Genomic DNA, 21,149 nt, shown 5'->3' with positions numbered 1-21,149 from the left:
TATTTACATTTCGAACAGGCTTTACTCTCAACAACTGTTTCAGAATTTTTCTCCCAATATGAATCATCTTTCATAAAACGTGGCAGGCCAAAATGTAGTTAAAAAAAGTTTTGCATATCCCCCCCCCCCCAAAAAAAACAAAACATGGAGAATAAAATCCTCATCCAGTGTAACGTTCTTGTAAAACACGACTTGAAGAAGACAACGGCCTGGAGTGGCCATCTTCTTTCGAGCTCCGTCTTAACAAGTTTTGTCATCTTGTTATCCGGACTTTGTCTCCGAGACCTCTTCTACTTCATGGCGGGGGTGATTATTTAGATTTTTCGCTGCTTCTCTGATCCTGGCGAAGACAAATGAAGTGCGTCGCCACAAAAAGGGACAGAGCGCTCGCGGCGGGCAAAAAGAGAGTCTGGGAAAACGTTCCTCAGGAGAAGGGAACCTTTGTGAACGTTCCTTATTTTGTGACGGCGTGAGACACGACGATATTGTGCAGATTTCAAATTCATGCTTCTATTTCCATTTTTCTTCAACATTGTTTCATAATATTCCGACTGCATGCTCGCCACCTTATGACTTTTTTATTCTCTCTGTCATACTTTGAGTTTGCTCTTGGAAATGTTTCACTTTTCTCTTGCAACGTAGTCATTGTTGTCTCACCAAATGAAAACTTTACTCTTGGAATATTTCAACATCATGACGGCCTCTTAATGTCAGTCATCACCCAGCAGTATTTATGTTTCATAATTATTCTTCTATTTTATTTTTTCTTCTTCCGTTTTCATTCTATTCTTGTCAGCTTTGAGCTTACTTCTCAAAAATGTGGTCTTTATTCTTGTAATATTGGCATTTTATTCTCACACTGTTCTAACTTTATTTTCCCCAAATTACGACATGGATATTCTGACATGCAAACGTCTTTCTCAAAGGGCGGCTTTATTCTCACGCCGTCTTGTCTTTTTTTTCCCCCCTTGCAAAATTACAAATAAAATGGTTGCAATATTTCAAATCGAACTTTAATCTCATATTTCAAATTTGATTTTCCTAAAGTTCAACTTCGTTTCACAGTAAGCGTGAATTCATGACGGATATCCCGATTTCAGAAATATGTCAAAACGTACTCCAACTTGGGCAAATGTGCACGTTCTAGACGAGCGGAAGCACAAATGACGAGGTTGCATATTGGAGGCGCACGACAGAAGACAGTCATTGGATTTGTTAACGACATTCAAAGAGAGACTTCTGCTGGGAAAGTCAAAGCTCCGTGCTCCGTGCCAGTAAAAGAGGGTTGCAAACAAGTTCGCTCCATTCAGGAGTAGCGGAGCAGATAAGCCACTTTCCACCCAGCCCAGAGAGGATCTCTTTATAAGGGCCTCTGACGGAGGCGCCCGGCACTGAGGAACATCCCCAAAAATAACCCCATGTGATCTAGTCAGGGTCGAGATTCTGTGCTAGCACAGAGCAGGCACGAATCGTCAATCAAGTGGTAGATTAGCGAAGCTAATTAGCGCTCAAATTCTTTCCTTCTGCCGCCGTATACAACATCCGCAAAGCGCCATCCGACACACATTGAAATATGCAGAATAGCAAAAAAATGACAAATTATTGACAACCCGACCCCCCCCCCCAAAAAAAAGAAAGAGTCTGCAATTAGGTGAAGAAACCAAAAGACACTTCAAGCTGAGAGGATCACGACGCACCAACTCCATGCATCTAGCATGCACGGCCATCATAAACTCATGTTACATGAACAACTGCATTCGGTCTCATTCAATACAAACAACCCTGACATGAGCCTCATCATTCGTGTTCGCTAGCATGCGAGCGATTCTCCACGTTAATTTTTTTACTCTCTGCGCGACATGTCAGTCAAAGTCTTATTTCAAACGCTGCCTGGACAGACGAGAAAAGTTTGATGATGGCACTAATTTGACCCAGGTATGCATCATTTATTTGCATTATTCCCAATGAGCAAACTTGATTCTCATTTGGAGATTAGAGGTGGATGCATCCTGGAACAGATTAAAGTTTGACCTCCCAGAGTCCACGATGGAAAGATGCTTATGGTACCAAAAAAAAAAAAAAAAAAAAAAGATGTGCAAAATCAGGCGAAGCCAAGAAAAGAGCAGATTGTATTTCACCTTCCTAAAACATTGGCTCGCACTTAAGTTTCCGTGTAAGAGTCCCTGATGCCTGAATCCAGATTGACAGATCACAGTGGAAACGCAGATGTGGGGCGATGGAAAACAGTCTTTACATTCAAAGTGGCAGGTGGGCTTTTCGGAACAGCCCCTCTTTTCAGTCCATTTCCACTGACAATTGCCAATCTTTCCCCCCCCCCCCCCCCAAACTCGCTAATTGACGACACACATATGGTACTGCGCGCAACTCCGAGGTTGTCAGGTCAGCTTTGGCTACACAATATCGAAATATAAAGCAAATATATTGGAAGTAACTTGCCCAACACATGATTAAGAGTGTGGTGGACAAGGTTGGTATAGGTTTGCGTTTAGTTTTATGAAAGCCTGACTGTGGATGTTATGATGAACGGTGACTAAAATGCGAAACTACAAAAAAAGGAAAAAAGTCATGGTTAATACTCAATAATTAGTTTCTTATATAATACAATTAGTACAATGATGATATTATAATTGTAATGTCATGGAATCATGGCATCAGTAAGGCGGACCTAAGTAACCACACCACAGAATCCCGTCGATTAAAATCTTCCTCTGGACGTTGGGGTGGCCATTGGGGCCATTTGGGCCATAGCTCCGCCCCCGTTTCGAAACATCTGGCAATCAGGTCTTTGCTGACTCGGATCGGAAGGGAAAGGAAATATTCTAATTCAGCCCGACTGTCAGTGTTGTTTGTATCATGCTTAAATTTGACGTTGCGTGCGCGAAGCGAGATGCGTCTGACATATTTAGAACAAACCCTTCAACTGTGTTTGTGATGAGCTGCCATTTTTCTCATTTCAAAAGAAGGCGACAGCTAAAAATCTAAATAAGTTCACATGTGGCCACATGGAGGTTCTGATTGACACGTCAGATAAAAGACATTTGAGGAAAGTGAGACTTGGACGGCCGGTTGGCGTCATACTAATCTGTCAGTGCAAATCCTGCGCGTTCGCTTAGCGTGACAATGATCTCAAGTCTGGTTCGTATTCCTTTCAGTCTTGCCGGTACACAGCCAACAAACGCCAGCAGACATCTCCAGCTCTAATTAGGATGTTTGCGGCCCCGGGTCACAGTTTTCCCTTGTGTCAAAGCTAATTTGAGGCTCTTAGACACATGTGATGTTCCAAACATCTCCGTGAGCTGTCTTGCTTTCAAAACACAGCCACGGCGTTGTGATAATAACACGACAATAAACCAAGCTAACCCAGCTGGTGACGCCGCAACATCTCAGCTTCCCCGCCCCAAAAAAGTTGCGCGAAAGATAAAAGGCAGCCTGTAGCGGGTTTCTACGAGGGAGAGCAAATTCGCCGGACGGAGTCAGTCATGTTGGGCTGTTGTCATTCCTCAAGTGGCCCGTAGCCTCGTAAGCGATAGCCTGAGAAAAGGCCGAGTTATCTTGCCTGACAAGGAGACGGACCGCATGAGTGGCAAACAGGGATGCACTCCAGCAAACTATGCAAAGAGAGTAATTATTTTGTTGCGTAATCAACGAATCAACCAAAGGATCATTTCCACCCCTATATTCAAAATCAGGACGGTGTTTCAAATTGAGAGTGCCTGAAATGTATAAATATCAAGGCAGGTTGTTGGTCAACGTCATTGTTTTGAAATGAATGGACTGAAATGTCAAACTTATATACCAACAATAAAATATAACATTTTAACATGTGTGGCGCCTGCCTTGCATTGCTCGGCTTTTTTCTTTTCTTTTCTTTTCCACCCCCTCAAGAGCACACGACAGGCTCTCGGGTGTATCTCGAGTGGATGTTGTATCCATCCTGGGAACCCTGAATGAAGATAAGGCCACTGACATCTGGAGAGCTGCTAGTGCACCACAAGCTGAGGCGAAAGGATGGTCACTAAACTATACAGATACGATGGCATCAAAATAAATGTTATACTAAACTGCATTTTAGGCACCTTCTCCAACTTTGTGTCATGTCAGAGGGGTCCGGATACAAAGACCATCGTGACACATCTGTTTTGACACGACAAGTAATTACATACGCGATCACTCCTCATTTCTCCTCCATCTTTTAGCAGCGTCTACATAATCGACCGGAAATGTTCACAGAAAGAGCAGTCTCTGGTAACGGATAACGTTGGTGAACGCCTAAAATAAAAAAAGATAAAGATGGAACTAACCATATCCAGATGAAATCAGGAACGGTTCTCCGTCACTTTGAATGGCACTGTGCTGATGTTTCCTCTGCATGTGCTCATGTTTTGCACCTTCCCAGCAGTCGGAGGCACAATCCAGCTTCTCTTAAAAGTGGGTGATGGAGTTCTGCAGATAATAAATCACATTAGCATTTGACATGTAAGCAGCAGGGACCAGTGTGGGATAACTTGGCCCAACCTGCTGTTTTTTTTTTTTAAGTAATACTGTATTTGGTCCATGATCAGAAACTAAATTCTTGGTGATTCAAGATAAAATGCATACATCACTCAAGAACTAGTATATATGTGACTGGAAAAAAAATGGTATTTAACTCTCATTTAGTTACAGTACTCCAGCGTCAACAAAAATATTTAAAAAAAACACGAAACATAAATGGATTTTTTTTTGCTTTTCATTAATTGCCATAATATAAATCCACTATTTATTATTTCACATTTTTTCTACCAGTTATTTAGCTATTGAATGTTGAATTTGTTTTATGTATTGCATCCACCATTTAGTTTAGTTCAGCTTGGTATCCTACAGCGCCATCAGGTGGCCACAATAGTCATTACCAGACATTTAAAATGAAACATCATCGTAATTAAAGTCTACAACTTGTAGACTACAAGTTAAGACCGAGGACAACTTCGTAAAACAATGAATTTAAAAAAAACAAACGAACAAACAAATGCGCACACCCTAGCGAAACATCGCGTTATTATCCTCGACTAAAACTGCTAACAGAACGCTTGCGTGGCGTGATAACTTACCTTGCACCCCCAATTTGTCACCCACGTCTTCAAATATTTAAGTTTTACTATCGCTCTTTGATTAAACATTTCAACCGTGAAAGCAGTTGTGTTTAGGAGTTAAACGTTCGCCACTAAGCAGGCTTAAACGTCGAGTTTAAAATAAAGCGCACGATACATTGAATCAATACGCAATTATCGACACCTGTATTAGCATTTTCCAAATCGCAGTACTACACTCGAAGACATCTCGCAAATCCAAATACAAAAGCAGCTGAGAAGACTCAGAAATCAGCTCATCTTCCGGTTAGCAGGCATCGTGGCTCGAGGAATGCTTTTGGCAGAACGTCCATCCATCCATCCATCCATTTTCCGAACCGCTTGATCCCCTCACTAGGGTCGCGGGGGGTGCTGGAGCCTATCCCAGCTGTCTTCGGGCAGTAGGCGGGGGACACCCTGAATCAGTTGCCAGCCAATCACAAGGCACACAGAGACGAACAACCATCCACGCTCACATTCACACCTAGGGACAATTTAGAGCGTTCAATCAGCCTGCCATGCATGTTTTTGGAATGTGGGAGGAAACCGGAGTACCCGGAGAAAACCCACGCAGGCCCGGGGAGAACATGCAAACTCCACACAGGGAGGCCGGAGCTGGAATTGAACCCTGTACCTCTGCACTGTGAAGCCGACGTGCTAACCACTGGACTACCGGGCCGCCTTGGCAGAACGTTCTTATTCGAAATGGAAGCATTGAAGGTAAAAATGAGTGGTGAGAAAATTAAACATAAAAATGAGGAGGACTCAAAAGCAACCGTGCCGACAATGTGACACGTTAAGTTTCACATTTCTTTGATTGTAAATAAAGACAACAAAAAGTTGGGCCATTGTTTTCTGTATTTTCATGAATGAGTTCAATTATATACAAAGTAAAAGACTCGAAAACGCACCAAAAACAGGTCATTCGCAAACGTTCCGATGTGGAAAGTTCACAGTGAAGAAGCAGATCCACAATGAGCATTTCCACCTTAAATATGATGTCATTGCTCATTCTCACATCCTCTTCCTCATCTTGCCCTTCTTTTGGTTGCCTCGACCGAAGCCGGACTTCTTCACCTCTGCAAGATATTTCTTGTTCTTGGCGCGCAGGTTCTTGAGGCCTCCGCTCTGCAGGAAGCGATGCTTCTGTTGCTTCTTGCGTTGTTTCAGGATCTGCTGGCTGGTTTTGAGCTCGCTGCGCACCCTGCTGCCGTTGGAGGCCAACTGAGGGCCCCCCGAACTCTGGCCGCGGCCTGGAAGACCCAAACCAATTAGGGCCTCATATTATTGATTTAGTATTTTTGGAATTCATTGTATGCAATAACTTTGATGTCTGCATGACTCAGAAAAATTAATAAAAAAAATAAATACATATGCCGTTTAGGCATAAGATGCAAAACGTACCTCTTGGTGGCCTCCTCCCGACTCCTCCGCCTCCTTCCCCATCTGAGCCTGCGGCCCCTTCATCAATTTTGTACTTCTTCTTCCACTCCTCGTAACTTTGAACTTGTTAAGTATGACAGCAAAAAGTACCGCCAGTCAAATTTACATTCTAAACAGTTGCACTAAATCGTAAACGCTCACTGTTAGACGTGACATATTTGTCCAAAGGATACAAGTTCTTCTTGTTGTTCTTCTTGCGGATGGTTTGACCGCCATCGAGTTTAATTCGTTTCTTCTGGTCATCTTTGCCCGTGTCTGTTACGAAGCGCTTCCTCTTTCGATCCCTACGAATCCGAGTACCGATAAATATTGAGTACGAGACGTGACGGCGGTTGCAAAGGTGAACCACTTTTTCGTCACCATTTCATAATTCTCTTGTGCTGGTTGAGTCCTTCTCCTTCGTCTCCCATAAGGTCGAGGACAGCGGAGGACGCTTGCGCTTCAAAGGCGCTGCCTTCTCCACTCAAACTTAGGCTAAAAAGCACAAAGAGACGGCCTGAAGCTCACGCCCAAGAACGTTTCAATCAAGTGAACCTTTCGAAGATGCTGTCACCCCCTCTCCGAGTTGAAGTCTTTGGGTCTGTAGGGGATGTAGTGTTCCTCGTCTTTGGCCGGCACGCGTTTGCCTCGCTTGTTCTTTGGACGCGCTTCTCCTTCGTCCTGATTAGCCTTCCTCTTCCCACCAATCACCTCGCAGAAAACGGTCTGTTTAAGAAAAGAGTAAAAAATTGTTGGGACATTTTCTAACGGTCTTTCCCCATGCAAATGAATAAATTCAACAATAAACAATAACAAGAAATATAAGTCGTGTTCTAACGATAGGCCCTTCACTTTTGTGGTTGTCTCAGCAACGTCCAGAGTCTCTGAGCGGCCGGCAGTCTTTAACAAAAAATAAAATGTCAACTATGAAGTTCTTTTGTTTTGAAAGTGGCGCTTTTATTTTGATGGTGCAAGCGACATTTTCGCTACATTTGGTGACCTTTCCGACCATTCCAGCGACTATTATTCAACTTTTTGTTTGATAACCAATTCATGAATGAATTTTACAACATAAACCTTCACGCTTATAACAATAAAAAATATGAATTACAGACAGTACACTTGACGGTTAGATATTATTTTGACCATTCGGCATTTGTTTAGTTTTACAACAGAGAGTTTTGAATGTCACTCGCGTTGTCTTATGTTGTAAATTTGTAACCCCCCCAAAAAAGTAACGGGCTAATATTAGCCAATTAAACAAGCCAGACGATTAATCGGTCAGACGCTAAAATGTATATCAACAGTTTCACAGACCTTACGCGTTGCGTCGCTGTCAATATCGATTTGGGAGTCCCAATAAGGCTCAACTTACATGATGCAGAAATGTCAGCAAATTTAAAAAATGTGGAAAACAGTTTTGCACGCTGTGGAAATGACTGGCGTGAACATTGTTTTTATGTGTGTTACCTGTAGTGCGTCGTCCTCGCCTGAGTCGGCAGCGTCTTGGCCGGCCGGGACGCTGACGGGTTTATGGAGGCGTTTCTCGGCCGCCAGACTTTTCCTGTCCTTGCTGAATTTGTCCACCAGCCGCGAGTCCTTGGAGCGCTTGGCCCGCATCACCTCACTGGCGAGCGTCTTGCTGCTGGAGTTGATTTCGAAGATGGTCTAGACGAGGAAGAGCGTACTTTAAATTAGTGGGTATCAAAATGGAGTAAGGGGGGAGTCGGGAGAAGCAATTTGGGGGCGGCGGGTTGTCGGAAGAACGATGAAAAGCAACACTGTTAAAATAAGGCCCACTCACCGATTTAGATTTGTAGCCCTTGATGGCGTCGACTATTTGAAGGCGGTCCAGTTCAGTTTTCTCCAATCCCGATCCTAAAACAAAAACAAACCGTCACCAACGTGTTGTCTGATGAGCACCGACGAGGGGGCGCTCGTCCTCTAAAAACGGACCCAGTAAAGGATGGACGGCCATGCAGGTCAGGTCCAAGTTCTTCACTCGTCTGATGGACTCCATTGAGGGGTTCGGACGAGACTTGAGGTACTGCTTGTAGGCGTTCTCCGAGACGCGGTGCAGGTTCTGCAGATCCAAGGAATTGTCGTGCGCCGTGATCAGATTGACAGCTTCGTCGTCCAAGATGCTTTGAGGCACCCGACCGAACGTTCCGTCTGAATCTGCAGGCGGGACGATTGACTTTTTATCGAAAATGAAGTCACTTTTTGGGTTTTGTTTTTATTTTTGTTGTTTGTTTGTTTTTTTGCAAATGTCTTACCTGCCGAGTGTTCTGGCGTGGCGAGCTGCACGGGTCTTCCCAGGAAAAGGTGAAGGTCATACACAAAAGGGACCTCGTCGGGACAAACCATACTGTAGGCTATGCCGCTGCGCCCCGCTCGGCCCACGCGACCTGAGCGGCAAATACGACGAGCCAATTAATTGATGGAATTAAATACTTAAAATGTACAGCAGAGTGCACATCCCCTTTGCGATTAAATAGATTAGAGGGCCCCGTCTGCAATCTTGTCCTTTTACTCACCAACTCTGTGCAAGAAGAGCTTTGACTTGGAGGGAAAGTTGTAGTTGATGACGTTGTCCAGCAGCGGGATGTCGATACCGCGAGCGGCCACGTCCGTCACGACGAGCACCATGGCTTTGCGGTGCACAAACTTCCCGATGTTGATTTTCCTGGCCGTCTGATCCAGGGCGCTGTAGATGTAGGCGCACTCCAGCCCTTCTGACGACAACAACTACACAACCACCAGACGTCAGAAACATAGCGCGAGACTCTTCCGAGCAGTTGTTTTTTTTGTTGTTTTTGATGCTCTGCTGACCTCCTTGATGTACTCCACGTGATGTTTGGTGGCGGCAAAAACCACCGTCTGCTCCTGAGGCTTGACCACGTTCCTCAGAAGGTGAAGCAGCAGTGCCGGCTTGTCGTCCACTCGCAGGTGGAAGAAGGACAGCTGGGGGAAAAAGAAGACAAGGCACCTTCAATACACGACACTTAAATTTTAATTTTTTTTCCCCAACCTTGATCTGGTCACTGAGCTTAGAGTCCACATCCAAACGAATCAACACTGGTTCTGTCAGCCCTGAGAATGAAAAAAAAAATTGTCTGTCTTGTCAATAGTCACTCTATAGGTCACGGAACACTTTATAAAGTACCACAACAAAATTTTTTGAGACCCAATATCCATCTTCCAATATATAACATTTACATATCAATAAAAAAATGTTTGTTGTTTTTTTACAGATTCCGATCATCATAACTTACAAACGTCTGCTAGCTTAATGCTAACGCACAATGTGAAACACCATAGATATGCAACTGAAACTAGCATCTAAATTCTGTTCGTTATTACCATTGAAGCAACGGTTGCTTGAACGCAAACAGGCATATATTCTTTATCTTCTGAATAACACAACCAATATTGCAGTTTCGTCAATCTAAGACAATGTTGCGCTACTTGTCAATTTATGCACGTGTTTATGTCTAGAATGTGTTTAAGGAGTGTGTGTGCGTGTGTGTGTGTGTGTGTGTGTGTGTGTGTGTGTGTGTGTGTGTGTGTGTGTGTTTCACTTTTAACGAAGGAGTTACTGTAACCTGTGGAAGTCATATTTGATCAAATGCTGATATTGGATCGTCTCACCCGCCCTGGCAAACTCCACCAGCAGTTTGGGCAGTGTGGCAGAGAACAACAAAGTCTGTCTAGTGTCAGGAAGTCTTCTGATGATCTCCTGGAGCTGTTCGGCAAAGCCCATCTCAAACAACCTGAACAGGTAAGGAACATTCGGGACACATATTCACGGTAGTCGAGAACAGCTTTGCTAAATGAACACGTAAGGTTTAAATGACCTGTCAGCCTCGTCGAACACCACGTACTCCACATGATTCAACTTCAAGTTCATTTGCTGGACGACATGCATGAGACGGCCGGGGGTGCCGATGATTCTGGAGGACGACGGAGAGAAATCAGCAATATAAAAAGTACTGATAGTCACTAAAGGGGGAACTCAAGGCAAAAATCATTTGAAACGATAACACAAAACGACCTAAGTTTGTGGTTGAACTCACATGTCGGGGTTTTCATGAAGCGCAGCAAACTGGTCCTCCAAACTGGAAGGCACAGACATCGATTTAAGAGTGCAAGCGCAAAAAATGTCAACGACGACATGAAATGAAAATAGTAACAACCACACACCTGTCTCCACCAAGGATCAAGGTTGTCTTCAGCTTAGTCAACCTCCCCAACTACGACGATCAAATTTGAGTGGAATTTATTTCCAGGCCTGACCTCATTTAACCTCGCACTCCTTGCCATCTTACCTCTTTTGTGAACTTCATAGTCTGCAGTGCCAGTTCTCTGGTGGGGGTCAGGATGAGAGCCCGAGCACCCGTCTGAGCATGCGGTGCCTTCAGCTTCTCAAACATGGGCACCAGGAAGGCGGCCGTCTTGCCGCTGCCAGTCCGAGCCATGGCTACGACGTCTTTGCCGTCCAGAATGACCGGGATAGTCTTGACGTGCGGAAAACGGGGTTAGAACAGAGTATGTCAATAGACATCACGCATATTCCGAGGATACCAAGGGAGGCCAGTCTCACCTTTCTTTGGATTGGCGTTGGCACCTTGTAGCCCTTCTTCATGACGCCCTTGAAGACGGGGTAGCAGAGTCCTAACCACACACAAAATGGAGAAATGGGGTCAAGAAAATATACCCCTCCATCAATGTATTTCCTTATTTAACTGGATTACAAATATTTGACCACATTCAAGAGCAACAGCAACGAAATGCGGTGTTGTTATTGCACTTAAGCTTTGTTCTGGTGGCTCTCACCCATGGATTGAAATCCTCCCGATTTCTTCTTCTTCTTGTTCTGGGCTCGGACCAGCTCCCTGGTATCAGGCTCTACATCAGACAGGCAGTCCGAAGCGGTGGGGAAGCGCAATAATTTTCCCTTGGGCTGTCAAAAGTCGGATATAACAAATCTTGATTTGAAAATATAGATGTTATACAAATACTGTACCCCCCTGAGTGGGGGCATTTCATTAAATGAAGTATGCAGAGGGTACATCGAAAACCTTTGCAGTTAGCACATCTGCCTCACACGAAGGCTCAATGGGTCATCCTGGAAGCAAGGTGTGCTTTGCTTCTCTCATCACAAGTCAGTTTTGGTTCATTGAAAACTAAATTGTCTTTAGGTGTGAATGTGAGTATTAATGGTTGTTTGTCTTTATGTGAATGGGAAGAGTAGTCAGTCTCAAGTAAAATGTGCGCTCCATCTAAAGCCCGTAAAAATAGATGACGTATCGATGAGCTGTAACAAAGCACAATGTACCGAGTAGCACGTATCAATTCTTTGAGAGCCATTTCGCAATCCGGTAATATATGATGCACTTTTGGGGGAAGGAAAAATGTGTGAAGGGGGCATCCGGATTTGAACCGGAGACCTCTTGATCTGCAGTCAAATGCTCTACCACTGAGCTATACCCCCTGCTACAACACAACCTACGTTGTTGGAATCAATACCTAAAGTTAGCTCGATCACCGCAAAACGGGAAAGAAATTACGTGCGTGTTTAATATTTTGAAGGCTTACGGAATCATCGTCTTTGATTTGGACGTCTATTTCGAAGTCTCCGCCGTCGGAATCCGCGTTGGGCTCTCTGCCAGCCGTATGTTTCTTCTTCTTGGTCATTTTCTTCTTTCTCTGAGCCATGGCGGCGTTCAAAAAAATTCTAGTTTCGAGAGTTCATGCGATATCACAAAAGGGACAGCGACGACTCAAGCGGACATATTGTAAACACGTGTGAGTTTCTTCTTCGTCTTCTTTTTTAATTTTCTTTTTCCGCTTCTCAACTTCCGGCAGTTGGCTGCTGGTCTCGACTGCCACCTATCGACTCCAATTGGAAGTTGAGTTCTGTTACCCTTTCAAAAGTGGGAAATCAATCGGTGTCCATCGGTAAGGTGTCTATTAAGGGAGTACAAAAGAAGTACTGATAAATAAAAAAAATTGAGGCTCTTATGTTAGTTTTTAATAAAAGTATATGTGTTTTATTAATTAGCATTATTATTGGCATTAATTAGGGCAAATCATTATTGTCATTATTATTAGTGTCTTTATCGAGCCAGCGGCTGAGGGCATTTCCTCAACAACAGAGAGTATCCAACATCTATTAGGGGTAAGGAAAAATTGACAAATTGACTAATGATTTATTTACCCAGCTTCAAATTCACTCCTGTCTATTACAGGTGAGGCGTTCAGTCGGGTACAAAATCATTTTTCTGTCAAACGCACATGTAAGTATGAATTTGTCACTGCCGTGCACTTTTAGCACACAAATTTCCTCTTGTTGACATGCGGCCAGAGTGGCTTTTTATTTATTTATTTTTTAAATCACCCAGTGGAAATGTGTCCCTTGGATGATAACGCTGACACTAATATGGCAGCCAAAACGTACTGTTTGAAGTCAGTGGGCTGATGTACAGTAAATAAGTCAACACCATGGCAACAGCCCGCAGCTAATGCCATTCATATTCCCCCTGCAGAGCTCGGCTGCAGTGGCCTGGAGCCAAATCTGCCTCGGGGGCTGAGAGGGATGCAGGCTATGCACACACACACACACAAACCAAACAAACACAGAGAACCACTCGTCGTGCCGCGTCTATTTTTATAAGTTGATGTATAATTCACGGCGTGTAAAAGGTGATCAGACTATTTTGGTTTTGGAATCAGTTCCGCATGGTGGGATTCTGGCATTTAATGACATGATGCTGCTTATGAGTCACCGGGCGAGGCTTTGCGTGGCTACAAAAGGAAACAAACAAACAAACCCCCAAAAAAGTAGAGTGTTTTGCCTGCTTTTGTCGCTTTTCATATCAATCCTCTACGAGAGCCTTCACCTTCATCCCGACACCTACGAAATAACAAATTGATTCATCGGGAGGCAATGTCGGCCACGCTAAGCTGGATACTGAGCTGCGGCTGAGTGTGTGTAACCTTTACAAAAAGCTGCGGCGCAAGTTGTGTCAGCAAGAAGATGCTAATGCGCAAACACTCACCAGTGGCTAAGTGCGTGAACGCGAGTCATTAGGGGAACAGATGTCAGAGCACGTCTCAGGTTAAATTTGAGTTTAGGATGTTCCCATGCAGAGTGCGTGTGTGCGTGTGTCAAGCATATGCTGCTGCCTCTAAGCCGTGGAGATTGAGGGAGGGGGAGACTGTTTAAATTAAGAGATTTGCAGAGTTGATGATTTGTAAGGGCGAACCTTTAAATAGCGGCGCTGATGCTGGTGGCTTGAATTCAGTTTAACCCTATATTGAGTGATTTATTTATCATTTAGTGGCTCTGTTGAAAAGAGTCCATTATCTGGCCCACTGGGCATTTTCAAGGTTTCATTTTGGTCGGGGGCCAAATTGTAGTTTTCGGAAGGCTGTTTGTGAGTGTGAATAACATCACGTTCCTCGCCATATTGGAGTCTGACATCCTTGCAGATATCTGATTTTACATCACAGACTTTTTGCTACATCGCGGGAATTTGGAGCGATTATTTCGCCACACGGACTATTACTGCAATAAATGCAAGCCAGCAGGAATGAGTGGGTAAAAGATAAGAGAATGTCTAAAGTTTGGAATCCTTTTCCACCGAAAAGAAGATAAAGTGCAACGTCTCTACCGCATAGTCAAACTTGCTTACAACGTTAGCTATTTTGGAGAGGCTACCACCACTACTTAGAACAAATTGTAATCCCTCCACAGGTGGTCAAGTATAGACACAGCTGCCGGTGGACTTTCAATTGCTCTAATCAACAAACGTGAACAAAAATAAACACGTCACAAGCATGTTCATACGCTACCTGCACATCCGCTGGTGCCCAGAGGCTAACAGCTAGCCAGTTAGCTGGAAAAAAGGCTCAAGATGAATCTTTCACATCTCTGTGGAGGAATTTTGGCCCATTCTTCTTCGCAGAATTGCTTCAACTCCGCCATATTGGAGGGTTTTCAAGCATAAACTGCCCGTTTAAGGTCAGAAAGATTCATCACTAAGTATCCCAAACGCTTGATTTCAGTTATTGCTGCCAGGGGTGGCATAACTCATTATCAGGTTCAAGGGGCAATTACTTCTTCACATCGAGACAAGTAGGCTTGGATTTTGTGTGTGTGCGTGTGTGTCTGAAGTAATTTAAATAGACATTTAGAAACGGCATTTCTACAATATTCTCATTTATTGAGATGCATCTGTACTCTCCAAGTCCACTCAAGTTCAAATGGCAGTCTCGGGGCTGACAGCGGGAAGACAGTATGAGGGCAGACACAACCCCCCCCCCCCCCCCAAAAAAAAACAGCACAGTAAGTATTACAATATTCACAAAAAAAATCCACCAACAATTAACCATGTCTCAAATATGCCTCTTGAACAGCAACCCGCTGTGTTGCAGCCAAGTGAGGGCCACGGCACTGTGTCAATGTGATGCCGCCACCACTCGTGACAGCGGCAGATGGTGACGGGGCCTCGGGCAGTGGCCCCGCCGCTCCGGAGACCCCGAGCGCAGGGACAGAGCAGTCATGCACAAAATGCATGGCCACTGATTGCATCTTCAGATGCCGTGTACGGACACAAGATGCTAAAGGAGCGGCGACTCTTCCGTGCTACATGTTTCTCGTTTTAACTGTACGCGTATGAAAAATGGAATAAAAATGCACGTCAATGAAATTCTTGCGGCTGTTCGTGTCACAGGTTAGCACTTGTTGCTAGGCAGAACTTTCCACGTGAAAAAATAAATACATAAATAATAAAACAAATCTGGGTCCTCACTGTGCTGTTTCTTGGCAACCTGTGGTCAAGGACGCAGCTGCTCCACTCCGAACGGAGAGGAAGACACGGCAGTAATGTTCCATAAAATTGAATTTAAAAAAAAATTCTAAACACATCAATACAGTGATAACGTTTTTCAACAATTTTGGGGGTTACCTGTATATAATATTGAATTTTTTTCCCCAAGGCATTAATAATGGCTGTCAATTACACATGGTTCACTGTTCATTTTTTTTTCCATCAAAGTGCGGTGGTTCCTGTGGGGCACTGCCACACCTGCCCCAAAATGCAAAATTGCCATTTACAGCCATATGTCATAAATATCTTTTTTTTTTTAATCACTTTAACCTGTTTTCGCAACATTTTATAACAACGTTGTAGTGTAAATCTACCAGAGGATAAAAAAAACATTTGAGAATTCATACAATATCAAAATCTATGCATGCAGCATTAAGGGGATAATGATGGGAAATGTGAAAATAGCAGAAAACGGATGTGAAATGGCCCCCGAATGTCTCCAACCTGCAGTTTTCTTTTTAATAAGCAAATCTGAATGTAGAATATTGTGGTCAACCGCTGCCGGATGACTGCTAATTATGACTGCTGGGCAGCAACACACTCGTGTTGAATCTCATGCCCTCGACACTTGTAGTGGAAGGTTATATGTGACGACAAGAGGGGGAGGGGGGGGGGGGGAGCCCAAAGAGCAAAATTAACTTTTCATGCATTTCCTCCGCACCGCGCTGTTGCTTGCTTGCATAGCCGCCGGCTTGCTTCTTCCTTCTCTTTGCTTCGCTTGTGTCTTAATTGCAATTCCATCAAGAATTTAAAGCCCCCCTCTTCCCCGTTCTTGTCACTGTCACTATATACAGACTCGCCACATGGCAGAAGGAGGGAAATTAAAGTGGCCATTGTGTGTCAAGATAAGTCGGTGGCGTCTCGGGGGAAGACTCACTTTCATCACCGGAGAACCGCCGGACCCTCGTTCCTTTTTCTCGCCGTCTTCCAAATCTCCATCCTGCCCTCTCGTCTTGCGCAATCTTTCACCGGCTTTATCACTCAAAGGCTGGATGGAGCGGCTCTGTGCTATATAAATATATAATATCGTATAAATAAGGACAGCAAGACCGTGGGGGAAAGTAGTAAGAGGAGAAAAACAGCAGATGAGACACAAATTGCCAGCTTTGGGACTTAAAAAGTGTTCTTGCTTGCTGGTGAGAAAAAAAAAAAAATCTGAAGTTATGGACAACGTTTTGGCAATTATTGAACATTTCCTAAAAATAAAGCCAAATGTGACGAATAATCATAATTTATAATAACAGATACATTTTAAGTCATCTTTCCTGTGGTTTTTTAAAGTGTAGAGAATTTTTTTTTAACATCGTTCAAATTTGAGAATAAACTATCAACTTTCATTATCCATATAAAAAAATGGAAAAAAATAAAACACACATCAAGTTGAATATTCATAAATCCTGATTTAAAAAAGTAAATAGATTCTTTCAAAAGCATTTCTAAAAAATGGGAAAAATAAACAGGACGAATGAACAAAGTTGAATTTTCACAAATTCTAGATTTTTTTTTTTAATTAATTTTTCAGCCGCGCACGAGAGCGACGACCTCAAGACCGGCACGGAGCACCAGAGTGCACCCCTGCCCCCCCCCCCCGCCCCCCCCACACGTCACGAATGAAATCACCACCGCGCAAACATATGGAGGTCAAACGCGCGTCGCGCGACGATCTCCGGCGGCGGCCGCCTGTGGGCGCGCCGCTTTTGCTTGTGGATGGAGCTTAGCGCAAAGCTCTGCCTTATCCGACGGCATTACGGTCTCTTAGAAAGGATTTACGTTTTAATTCTTGATTAGATGGAATTTTCTCCGTAGTGTGCAAGCGCGCCGATACGCAAGATAATGGCGTGTTTGTTTGAATGGTGCGCGCGCCCGCACGCGCACCATTCCCATATAAAGGCGAGGCTTTTAACACATTGTCCGATAGGGGCTATTGTTAGAAGCAATGGATTATCAATCAGGAATTAATCCCGACGGATGTGTGTTTGTTTGCTCCACACACTTTTCATCTTCTTAATGAGAGGATTTATTTCTTGTTATTCTATAGCAACGTGAAAGAGGGGTCAATCAAAACCTCATTTTGAGTATTTAGTTCACTCACATTTTCTCCTCGTCATTATTTCTTTTGCCGGAGCGGCTGCTGAGAAGAAAAAAAAACCCCTCATTGCTCTGTATCAAATACACTTGGTAGGGCACTGCCCCAAATGATGCTGTCAGGGGCGGAGCTAAGTGCTTCAGGGGTGGCCATGGTCACTCACACATCCGGAGGAATATTTTGCTACGTGGCGATATCTATTTATCACGAATCAAACCACCACCACATCACTGCCACAAACGCAGAGAAACCACTGACTAAAGGAACACTCCAGTGGTTGTTTATTTGGCTTTTTTGGAGAAATTTGGTCCAACTTGGATTTAAATGTGTTGACACATTAACAGCTGGCGGGGCACTGCCCCCGATGCCCTTAATGCAGTCGCCATTGACTTGACTTTTTTTTTTTAATTCAACAATTTTGCTTTGTATCACACCTTTCATCTTCTTAATGAGAGGATTTCTTTCTCGTGATTTTGTGGCAAAGGGGGTCACACCCTCACTTCCCTTTCTTCTAATCGCTCCACTCGCACATTTTTCCTCCTCCTTCTCCTCCTCCTCCTCCTGATCATCTCTTTTGCCTGAGTGGCTGCCGAGCTGACTGACTGCCCGCATGGCTGCCTCCCTCCCTCGTCGGACTGGCTGGCTGGCAGTTCGTTCACGCGCCGTGAACGAGGCACTCGGGCTGCTTCCCTCCCCACCCCAAAAGGTGGCACCGCTGCGAGAATTTCCGCCGCTCCAGCAGCAGCGCTACTGGGACCCCCACTCCCGCGTCGATCCTGTGCTGCATCCATGACTTTACACACCTGGCTGGTGTACGGGCTTGGATTTATTTTGGGGCTCTGCTTGACGCAAGGTCAGTACGAGATACAATTTCTCACCCTTATTGTTCGGCTTTTTCAATGTAATAAAAGTGCAGTAATTTTCAATGTGTTAAAAGTAGTTGTGTTTTGGGACATTTTGGAGCCACTACAGAGTAATTGTTAAGACCACATGAGATATAACCAACAGGCCACATTTGCAATAAGTACACCTCTGCTCCACATCCACAAATCCACGGCAAATATCCATTGTCGCCAACTTAAATTTCCCAACAGAGTCGTAACAATCCAATGCAGCAGGGCTTTGCTGTAACCTTTTGTCTCACTGGGGTTGCGATGGGGGGGGGGGGGGGGGGCTATGTGCAAATTAAGGGGCAGCGTGCTTAACTGTCCCCAGAGTGTTTGGTCACCGCTGACGTCAAAAAGTCCCTAATGAGGCCCACGGACGCCTTGTTTATCAATCAGGCAAAGTCCATAAATGGCACTAATTGAGATGAGGCGGAAAAATGGCGAGGCATCGCTGGAAGAGGATTTGGATGCATAAACATAATTATATTTACATGATAGAATGTAATCCAAAATATTGAATTGTTTTTTGTTGTTGTTGTTGAAAGAGTGATACAGGATTAGGGTTTTTTTTTCTTCTTGGTGGGAATGTAACTCTGCAACAAACATCGACGGGCGAGCTTAACAACACAACAGCACTCTCAAATGCATTAGAAGAGCATTTGTGGGTGAGTGATTTGTATCAGCTTCTAAATTTATTCAAATGCATCATGTATTACCATAGCAGGAAGTCATGATAAAGAACACAGAAATGAATTTATGACAACCGACATGACTCAACACAGCCGATATTTACCTGAAGTTGCTTGAAGAGCAACTAAGCTATTTTGGACTTTTGGTGCCGCACCAGCTGTTTTGGTTCGGATTTGTATTTTCAAGTATGTTTCGATCCATTTTGATTTTTAAAAAAAATCATTTCAATTAAAAAAATAAAATAAAGAAATTGAAAATATTTTGAAAAAAAAAAAGTATTCAGGCATTTAAATTTCAACTAATTTCACATCCAAAATTGTGCGGTATCTCAACGTATAGAGCATTGGGGGCAGTGCCCCACAAGCTGTTTTGATAGTTTAATTTTTTTTTAATTTCTTTGTCAAAAATGCTAGCATGAAGCTAATGCTAGTCACATGCGTTTTTTTTAAATCAAGAAAGTTGAAGAGCTGACAGGTCACATGATCAATCAATTGATCAATTTTAAATAAGGTCCGATCAAATGTAATTTTACATTACGTTTCCTTCGTAATTTTTTTTAAATAAGCAACATTTCTTTCAATTCAGTTTCTATTAATTATAAAAGTCAGTACAGTACATTGTAGTAGAGAATCTTACGGATTTACTCCTCTTTCAGAAAAAAAGAAAAAAGCTTTAAAAAGAAAAAAAACAATTTGAGACAGTCACTTTGTATGTATTGTATTAGGGGCATTGGTTGCATTGCCCCACTGGCTATTTTTAGTCCTTTTTTTTGTTTAACTTTTTAGTTTTTCAGACAAAAATATTAGCAATCCAGTATTTAAGCTTCCTTTCCCATTAGATATACAGTATAATCGCAGCGCAATGGGCGCGTAAAACAAGTAGCTGCCAGCGAATCCGACTTTGGTACCATTGGAGTGAGATGTCTTTACAATTCATCAGTTTTTGGTCCGAAACAACCTGGCGTGCAGTGAGAATAAATTGGAGTTTACCAATAGGGGGTGGGAGAGTGAGGCGGGAGGGTAGAATGTCTCCCCAGTAAGTCCTCATTATGTTGACAAATGCTCATAACTGGGCAGCTCCTCACTGCTTCATGAGTGCAGCCAGCGTGCAGCATTGAATGCTAATGAAGAGTTAAATCAGCTTCTTTTGCCCGATGTAAATTGCCATCATTTCCATCCGGCAAAACAAACGCGGCAGGGCTTACTGCTGCGCTAATGGAATACTTAGAATGCCCCCCCCCCCCCCGCGAGGTGGTGCAAATTTAGAAATGGGCCGAAAAAAAAATACATTGACGATTAGGTGAACAGTCAACATTCCTAACCCAGAAATTGTCCACAGGTGAGAATGTGAGTGACACTTTTGAAAATGATGACTTTGACAACATTCTTCGGGAATCACAATGCCCCATCACTGGTGAGCTATTTCCTTGGGGGTTACCTGACCCCTGGTCTCGTATCACCACCATGGGGCGAAATCTGACACATCCCCTTAAAGGTTGGCACGCACTTGCAGTCCCGGCGAAGCTTTACATCGATTCCATCAGATTTCCAAAAGTGATTTTTGTAAGAGCATTTGCGGCAGGATTAGTTCACTCCTGAAAGCTCCATCCCGGCTTTGGGTTTGGCTATTTAGCGGCGGCCAGGCAAGTGAGAGGCTGGTGTCCTCCGTGGGCCACCGCAGATAAAGAGGGCGGATTGGTTTCAGCTCCAAAGCTGATCTTCCATCTTGTGTGTGCGGGATTTGGCGGGTCAGTCGCAGGTGTGTGCGATCACTCTGAATTCACAGGCAATCCCGGCTTAACCCCCACCGCCCAGGTGGATTCAGCCCACATCTTTTCTTGAAAGTACTGGGCGAAAAAAATGAAAAGAACCCGGATAATTCCTGAAAGAAGTCATTGCTAGAGGGTCTCAATGTGCCCCACTTGCGTCTGTTTGGGCAAATCATTTGAATCATCACTTGAAAAGGAAGCGTCAGCCCCCCCCCCCCCCCCCGCCCCTCAATCCACCACTTCCATCCTGCGCCCTTGAGTCATTTTCTGTGC

The 21,149-nt window shown here is 43.9% G+C and overlaps 2 protein-coding genes, 1 long non-coding RNA gene and 1 other non-coding gene across 4 annotated transcripts in view; 1 reads left to right on the top strand and 3 right to left on the bottom strand.

The window, feature by feature from the left end:
• Positions 1-5,969: 5,969 nt before the first annotated feature.
• On the bottom strand, positions 5,970-12,368 carry ddx54 (DEAD (Asp-Glu-Ala-Asp) box polypeptide 54). Its single transcript, XM_086135640.1, has 20 exons — positions 12,150-12,368; positions 11,388-11,514; positions 11,155-11,225; positions 10,880-11,068; positions 10,755-10,804; positions 10,628-10,669; positions 10,409-10,504; positions 10,203-10,324; positions 9,583-9,644; positions 9,384-9,515; positions 9,089-9,299; positions 8,828-8,959; positions 8,508-8,729; positions 8,356-8,429; positions 8,022-8,219; positions 7,126-7,277; positions 6,933-7,046; positions 6,746-6,856; positions 6,534-6,628; positions 5,970-6,382 (listed from the first exon to the last, which is right to left on the bottom strand). The coding sequence occupies exons 1-20, from the start codon at positions 12,267-12,269 to the stop codon at positions 6,144-6,146; spliced, it is 2,559 nt and encodes an 852-aa protein (XP_085991766.1). The 5' UTR covers positions 12,270-12,368; the 3' UTR covers positions 5,970-6,143.
• Positions 11,974-12,045, bottom strand: trnac-gca (transfer RNA cysteine (anticodon GCA)). Its single transcript has one exon. It is a non-coding gene; the product is annotated as a tRNA-Cys (tRNA).
• A 2,390-nt stretch (positions 12,369-14,758) lies between the features above and the next one.
• The window catches only part of LOC147191737 (uncharacterized), a 15,852-nt gene continuing 9,461 nt past the window's right edge, over positions 14,759-21,149 (bottom strand). Inside the window, exon 6 of the long non-coding RNA XR_015103397.1 lies at positions 14,759-16,453. This is a non-coding gene — a long non-coding RNA (uncharacterized LOC147191737). The remainder of the gene's footprint in view (positions 16,454-21,149) is intronic.
• LOC147191738 (uncharacterized) overlaps positions 17,582-21,149 on the top strand; it is an 8,591-nt gene continuing 5,023 nt past the window's right edge. The window contains exon 1 of the mRNA XM_086134151.1: positions 17,582-18,384. Within this exon, the coding sequence (XP_085990277.1) occupies positions 18,321-18,384 (64 nt within the window). The 5' untranslated portion in view covers positions 17,582-18,320. The remainder of the gene's footprint in view (positions 18,385-21,149) is intronic.

Source organism: Hippocampus guttulatus, chromosome 17 (genome assembly GCF_054856545.1).
Source record: "Hippocampus guttulatus isolate MCC_2025c chromosome 17, RoL_Hgut_1.0, whole genome shotgun sequence".
NCBI classification, from domain to species: domain Eukaryota; kingdom Metazoa; phylum Chordata; class Actinopteri; order Syngnathiformes; family Syngnathidae; genus Hippocampus; species Hippocampus guttulatus.
Note: the sequence above shows the minus strand (reverse complement) of the source record. Positions and strands in the feature narration are given on the sequence as shown.